Source organism: Montipora foliosa, chromosome 4, assembly GCF_036669935.1.
Source record: "Montipora foliosa isolate CH-2021 chromosome 4, ASM3666993v2, whole genome shotgun sequence".
NCBI classification, from domain to species: domain Eukaryota; kingdom Metazoa; phylum Cnidaria; class Anthozoa; order Scleractinia; family Acroporidae; genus Montipora; species Montipora foliosa.
The window spans coordinates 35,227,397-35,234,896 of NC_090872.1; the positions used below are offsets into that span (position 1 = coordinate 35,227,397).

The following is a 7,500-nucleotide window of genomic DNA, read 5'->3' on the forward strand; positions in this document are numbered from 1 at the left end:
TTTTGCCAGATAAAAAGTCGTGATGGTGCAAGGGAGCCTTGCACTACGTGTTCAATTCAACATTTTAAATCAAACACTGCAAATTCCGCACCAAAATAGTAACCGTAGTCAAATCGATGTGGCTTCGCTGTTTAAACGACAGATGAAGCCGGCAGCGTTCTCAAATCGACCTGGTTTTGCGAACGGTCTCCATCGGTTTCGTGTAAACAGAAGGCGTAAAACGCATCGAAAACGAGGAGGTTACAAAGAAAACCGTGTTGTAAACGTTGCCTTATCCAATGATCACTGCTTTGCTGTCTCGCAGTTTGTTCGGGAACGGCTTGCTAAGACGCAGACGAATGCGTTATATACCCAAACTTGTAAAGTACCATTCGAATTTATAAAGAAAATATAATTTGAAGTCAATTTCAAGAGTCCGCAATTCATAGTCCGTTGTCCAGGCTTTCCGAATTTACATGACATGCGACAACATGTAACTTGAGCAACCGCGCTTCATGTTTGTTCTTTTGGTTGTGCTCCTCGTTAGAGATCGATCTGTAAAAATGAGCGCAAAAACTCGACCAAAAGTGTTTCTTTGCAAAAATTCAAATTATAGTGAGGCATTTCCAGCTGTATATGAAAAGGTGAGTTGAATTGCATAGTAATCGTTGCTTATTTACTCGAAAATTCCAAGAGACGACCTATTGGAATTCTGTCCTCGCTAAATGAAATTTTTCAACTCCTGGCTTCTTGAAAGTCTTAACTCCAAGTCCTTAGAGCATATTTACTCTCACGTCCATCGAGCCGGTCTGCGTCATGTTTTATACATATAGGTTGAGATACCGTCATCGAAATTAATTCGGTATTTCACTTTTACATTGGAATTGAACTTCGCACACGAATGACTTGATCTTCACTTTGGTATCCTTGGTAACAGCACAGGCTCCCCAAGCTCAGTGTCAGTGAGCATGGCTGACAAATTAAAAATATAAGGATTTGTATGGGAATCCCGATAAAAAGTTTAAGAAGATAATGTTAAAAGCCTAAACTTATTGCCATTGTGGACTTCCTTCCTGTGTCGTTATTTTCCAGATCCGACGCGATTTGAGCCATTTTTCAATTTCTGGGTTGTCAACGGTTATAATAAAATCCCAAGGCTGGAGACTAAATTTGCAGGAGCCACCAATTTGAGTCAAATATTCCTGGATAAAATGTTCCCATGGTCACAATTCCACATCAGAATCAAATGCAAAGATTGAACTTTCATCTCACCCCACCATCAATGTGATAGCAGTCCTGCGAGCAATGTCGAGTGGTCAATATTGGCTTATCTTTCATATACCCGACCCTGAATAATTAACGTCCATAAAACAAAAGAACAAAGCTAACATAACAATACCTAATCAACAAGGCCTAATCAGAATAATGGTTCTTTTGTCTTCCGCCATTTTGGTCCGGTATATGAAAGTCTACCCTGAATATTGCAACAAAACAGCTTTCGTAGGTGAAGCTTTATCATAAGAGTGGCCAACTCTTCAGCCGTTGATAACAAACTGACCCTTACCCAGGGTGACAGACTATAGTTTTGTCAACCGCAAATTTCTTTATTTCCCTGGATCTCCCGACATGACTGCATTGTCTCAGTCGTCCAATCACAGTCACGCCTCTTTCATGTTGACAAAGTTCAAACCCATTCGCGAAGCCAGCAAGCATTGAAGGATACGAGAATGAAAGCCGTAGTAAACAAACTTTTGCGCATTCATGCCACTTTTATTAATTAATAGGATTTTGTATGTAGTAGGCTTTTCGCGATCGTAACTGTATTTATCAAGCTTTCAACGAATTAACATTAATTATGCAAATAAAATTTGTTCCCTCAGTTTGTCAAGTGCAATTTTTTTTACTCCCCTGGGTCTCTCGACGCGACTGTTTTCTCTCAGATGCTGCATGTAATAATTAAATTTCACTGGCTTCAGTATGTCCAGCCACAAAATATTCGTAGCACAATATCCTAGGCATACAGGAGATGTCACATGAACAGTGCTTTCCATTATATCCCTGTCCTTCGAAATTAATGGAGTAGTTCTAAGACTAGATTATGCAGTTCGAAATTTTTATTTTAATAATGAAGATAGATAGTGGACTTCAAGAACTTGACTAAATTGTTCGACTCTTGTGGGTAGGTTACGAGTTCTCACTTGCATACATACATGTCATACTTAGTCACGGAATGGTGGAACAGTGGAATGCTCATACACGGAATGGTGTGCGATTTTGAGAAAGTTTATAATAATACATGGCTTCTTCACCCACTATTCCTTGCAGTAAAAACAAAAGTACAAAAAAATGGTCAAATACTAACCATTTTCTTGCATACAAAATGAAAATTATAACAAAGCTATTCACCTGTAGTCAAACTTCTAAACACCAAGGGACATCTTTGCATCAATGAAGACCAAAAAATCATGCTGTATTTTTGTTGCCAATAACCACTGAAGTGCACTGAATCTTATCGACTCTTTTTTGTTTTTATCCAAGGATGGAGAGAATGGCAATAGACTGAACTTGAAAAAACATGCCAGTTTTTTCAAGTTCAGAGATGGTGTTTTCAGGAAGTCCCCCAAAATTAAATACGAATAGCTCTTCGTGCCATGAATATGTTTCAGATCTTCTTAGTGGGTCGTCTTGAATGTTGTGCATGTGTGCTGCAGTACAGCAATTTCAGGTTTGGAGACTTAATTTTGAGAGCACTCGCCATTCGGGCCCCGGACCAGTTTTCACTTGCCCAAAAGTCCCCCCCCTCCCCCCCCTTCTTACCCCCCACTTCCTTAATTCCTCCAACCAATTTAGTCATCTTTTATTTTTACTATTTAATATCATTGAAATTACCTTTGGTGTTGTGATACGTTGCACCAACAGTTAGCCCTTTCACGTCATCTAAGTCACAGAGCCATTGATAGTCTGCAACTGACTTCTTGTTCTTTGATACAGCGTGTGCATTTCTAAAATGCAATCTTACACTGTAGCTTGCTGGTGCACTTTTTAAGCAGCTGCTGCCGGGCTCGGTTTGCTGGGCTTTTTTTTTTTTTTTTGTTTTGTAGCTAGTGCAGCCATCAATAAATCGAGGTCCCAGAGGGTCTTCTTCCCCCTTCTTCCCCCGAGTGCCAGTCTCAAATTTTTTTGGGCATGTTCTATCCTTTTTGTTTGTGTGATCATGAAAATTAATCTCTTTGGTGTCACAGTGAGTGCTGACATCCAAAGCGGTCTTTACTTTTGTTTCAGTTAATTCTCAAGTGTCAAGTTAAGTATACAATGTATCTGTTGCCATCACAGCCATTGGGTTTATTATTTTAATAATTATAATAATAATTATGATTGATAAATAATAGCAATAATAATTAATTACAACAATAATAATAATAATAATAATAATCATAATAATAATAATCATAATAATTATTATTATTATTATTATAAAATAATGCAATATTAATATTAAAATATTAGTTTTAGGATAATATTGTTTATTGGTGGAATAAGACTGAGGAAATGAATACTGATGTTGTTTTGTCCTTTATTTAGTGCTGTTTATCCGTCATGGGCTGTAAAGAAAACAAGATGGATGTTGGTTTTTACTTGCATGATGAAAGACTTGTGATTTATCCAAGTGAACAGGGAATTAAGCTTGAGGTGTGTTACTTTTAGAATGAAAGTTGAAACCTTCTGATCTTTCTCTCAATATGCAAAAATGAGTGGTGTGTTGCTTGAGCGTGTATACATGACTATTACGGCTGTATTACATGTTAAAGTTAAAGCCTGATGTTAGATCATCTACCTAGTTACGACATGGGAAGAATGCTCACCTCCCAATAAGCACTGTTTTCTCCAAAAGTCACAAGTTTTAATATTTTAGGTTTATTTAATCTTATTTTAATCTCGCTTGATACAGTCTATAATTACCTGATTCTCTCAATCGCTGCAAAAAAGTCCCATGCTATCAAAAATCTTTGCAATTTTACACAGTGCTTTAGATAGATCACTTAGGAATTTCTGGTATCTGTCATATTCTCTAATTGATTGGTTCCTCGAAATACTCTGATTTATGAAATGAAACTGACTATAACTTTCGTTCTCCAACAGACATACATGCACATGTATAGTAAATTAATTAGAAACTTGGGCCATTCTAGCCTTCTACCGGTGTACATGTAGTATATGTAGTACCATTCAAAAGATTGTTAGAAGAGTATTCTGTCTTACTGTTAGATTTATGTTTTGTTCCTTGCCATTTACCAAGTCTCATTATCAGTATTAATTCTTTTGTGTTTCATGTAAACAGGCTTCATGTTTTATTTTATTTTATTGGTATGAATGCTAATAAGCCATGTTTCTATTAAACATTGAACCAATTAGTAAGTTAATGTCAATGGGCAGAACAGCGCAATGTACCAATAACTGGAATCAATCACCTTCAACTTGCTCATGAACAGTTGTTATACATGCAGGTGTACTTGCATAATAAACTAGATACGTGACAACTGGCAAAACTGAAAATTCACTGACTTCCTAGATGTAGGAAGGTCCATTCAAACCTACATTGGTTTGTACTGTAACCTACGTAACACCTGAGTCAGATGCTGTACCCATTGAGCTACAGCTGTACAAGTTTAGAAGTCCTAGGGAACTACATGTAGGTCGTTTGTCTTAAGGTTAATAATGGACTTATGTACAAATGTACATGTACATATATGTGTACATTGTACCTCTGGTCTTCAGGCTGAAAGAAGTCATGTACCTCAGATTTTATATAATGCAACTAATTACTGTGACAGTAGTGTTTGAATGTGTAAGTGGCCATGGATGATAAAATTGATTTGCTTGGCAATGGACATTAAAGCACAACTGAAAAGTGAGATTCCCAGGAGTTCTAAACTTGTAGCTCAATGGGTATAACAATCGACTTGTGTTACAGAGCTCTTACATGTAGGTAACTGGATCCTGCATTTAAAGACTCTTAACTTTTCAGTCGTTCTTCCTTGCATTGCCAAGCAACAGTTTGTGATCCACAGGTATAATTTACACCTTGAAACATCTGATAGTTGCATTTACTCAGAGTTATGCAGTCATGAAAGCTGCAACTATTTCTGGTCTTACTTCCATTTTGCATTAGGCCACTTTCAAAAATACCATAATAAGACTCTCTTGTAAGTCCCAGTTTCTCTTGGGACTTACATGTACATGTACAATTGTCCCAAGAGTAAATAAAAACAATTAGTATAAATACACAGAGTTCATTGAATAGAGTGTAATGTGAAGTGCTAGATTTCTATCCCATATGAACCATGTGAGCGTTAGCCCTACTGATGCAGGCCTTCTGATAGGGTGCGGTTAAAAAATGCAAATTATGCGATTTTTTTCTCAGCAATTTTAAGCTTGTTTAAAAGGTTTCAGGTTAAGAAAAACACTTTTTTGCTGCCCTAAAGCCATTTTGAACACAAAGGAACAGTAATTATGTATCTCGATCGACATTAGTTGGGATGAATAAAAAAAATGAGGTCTTCTGCACTACCGGTGCACCACGTTAAAAGTTGAAAGGACACAGCTAACATGCCAAATGAATGATCAAGGTGCTTGTCAACCACGAACTTCCGAAGATGGTCAATCACAATAGGGCCATACCCCCATTTATACGAGAGAAAATAAGCTGCGGCTTTCTCAGGCCGCGGCTTACAGAAGACTCGAATGTTCACCCCGTACAAATGGTACAAAATCTACGTTCACGTCTTTTTCAAGCCGCGGCTTATATTGACCTGGGAATATATATTCGTATAAATAGTTCCTTTTGCGTATTTTGTACACCGTGGCCAGAGTAAGCCGCGGCTTATTTTCTCTCGTATAAAAGGCCCTAATATTGCACGACGAGAAAAACATCAGTCCATCGTCCACGTTGGAGCGTACCTGTGAGGTACTTTCTTGCTCGATCGATATCGTGAGCTGTCAGATTGGGCGGAAGGTGGGAACTTCCTTCTTCGTCGAAGAAAAAGCGAGCGTTTTCACAACAAACTTATCCATGAGTAAGTTTTTATCAGTTTTCAACGAAAGAAACTAGATTTTGCCGAAAAACTTACAACTTCCCTTATTTCACAAATCTCTTCTCTAAGAGAAGACAACTGTGTCATTTCAGTGTTGTGTATATAAGTGCGTGTTTGTGTTGCACCAATAGAAGGAGACTCGTACCAGGTCCCCGACATGAAAAATAAAGCCTTGAACTTCGAATGTTTACGAAATCGAAGGTGACAAAGGTTTTTTAGCCTTTTTCCAAGATAAATCATCTTAAAAATGGCGTATTTATGCAGGAATTTCTAAGAAACGTGTTGATTTATGTTTCATTTTATGAATTTTGTGCGTCCTTTTGTGAATTATGCGATTTTTCGTGAATTGTGCGATCGGATGCGATTTGAGGTCAATTGTGCGAAATCGCACCATCGCGTAATATCAGAAGGCCTGCTGATGGAACTGGGACCACATAAGGACAGAGAAAAACTCTGACCAGGGTGGGAATTGAACCCACGACCTTCGGGTTAGATCTCTGCCGCTCTACCGGTAGAGCGGCGGAGATCTAACCCGAAGGTCATGGGTTCAATTCCCACCCTGGTCAGAGTTTCTCTCTGTCCTTGTGTGGTCCCATTTCCATCAGTAGGGCTAACGCTCACATGGTTCACATGGGATAGAAATCTAGCACTTCACATTATACTCTATTCAGTTAACTCTGTTTAAAATATAAGTGCTACACGGCCAACGTTTGTATAAACGTAACCTTTCCTCAGTAGTATAAATACACAGGTGATTACAGTGTATACAAAATCGCGCGTTCTCATTTGCTCGCTATCTCGGATTATCAGCCGATAATCACCTCGACGGATAAAATGGCTGCCAGTAGTCGTTTTGCTACTGTAAGTGAAGATGATTTCTCGTTAAAATGTTTTTTTTTCTCTTTTTTGAAATAATCACCTGTGTATTTATACTAAAACAATTATTCGCCTCAGGCTCAGTGATTATCAGTGAATATTCACCGATAATCACTTCGCCTTCGGTGAATAATTGTTAATGGTTATGCACAATTTTGGAGGGCAAACAAAGAGTAATATGGTATTTTTGAAAGTGACCTATGGTGTAATAACTTTGATTCCTGACAGTCAGCACTGATGATTGAGGGTCTGAGTCCCTCCAAGCCTTTTTGTGCCTCCTGTGTGATTCGATCTCTCTTCGGCCCTGGTCTTGATCGAGCCTTGCTTTACACAGCTTTTGTCCAGACTTCATATGAAATCTACCACTAGGACATAATAAGCTTAATGATCCAGACTGTGGAGACTGGTATCTGCTGGACTAGCTCTCCAAACTAGAGAACATGAGGTCCTCCTTCATGCAGGCTTTCTTCCTTTTCATGGTCTGCCCCTTTCCTTGTGCAATTAAAAACACGCTCTAACATGTAGCACTTAATCTATTAGCATCCAAGTGGTT

General features: G+C 38.3%; 1 protein-coding gene across 1 annotated transcript in view; it reads left to right on the forward strand.

The window, feature by feature from the left end:
* Positions 1–480: 480 nt before the first annotated feature.
* LOC138000690 (nucleoside diphosphate-linked moiety X motif 17-like) overlaps positions 481–7,500 on the forward strand; it is an 18,858-nt gene continuing 11,838 nt past the window's right edge. The window contains exons 1-3 of the mRNA XM_068847273.1: positions 481–623; positions 3,562–3,669; positions 7,488–7,500. The exon at positions 7,488–7,500 is cut by the window's right edge and continues 171 nt beyond it. Coding sequence (XP_068703374.1) covers positions 495–623; positions 3,562–3,669; positions 7,488–7,500 — 250 coding nt within the window. The 5' untranslated portion in view covers positions 481–494. The remainder of the gene's footprint in view (positions 624–3,561; positions 3,670–7,487) is intronic.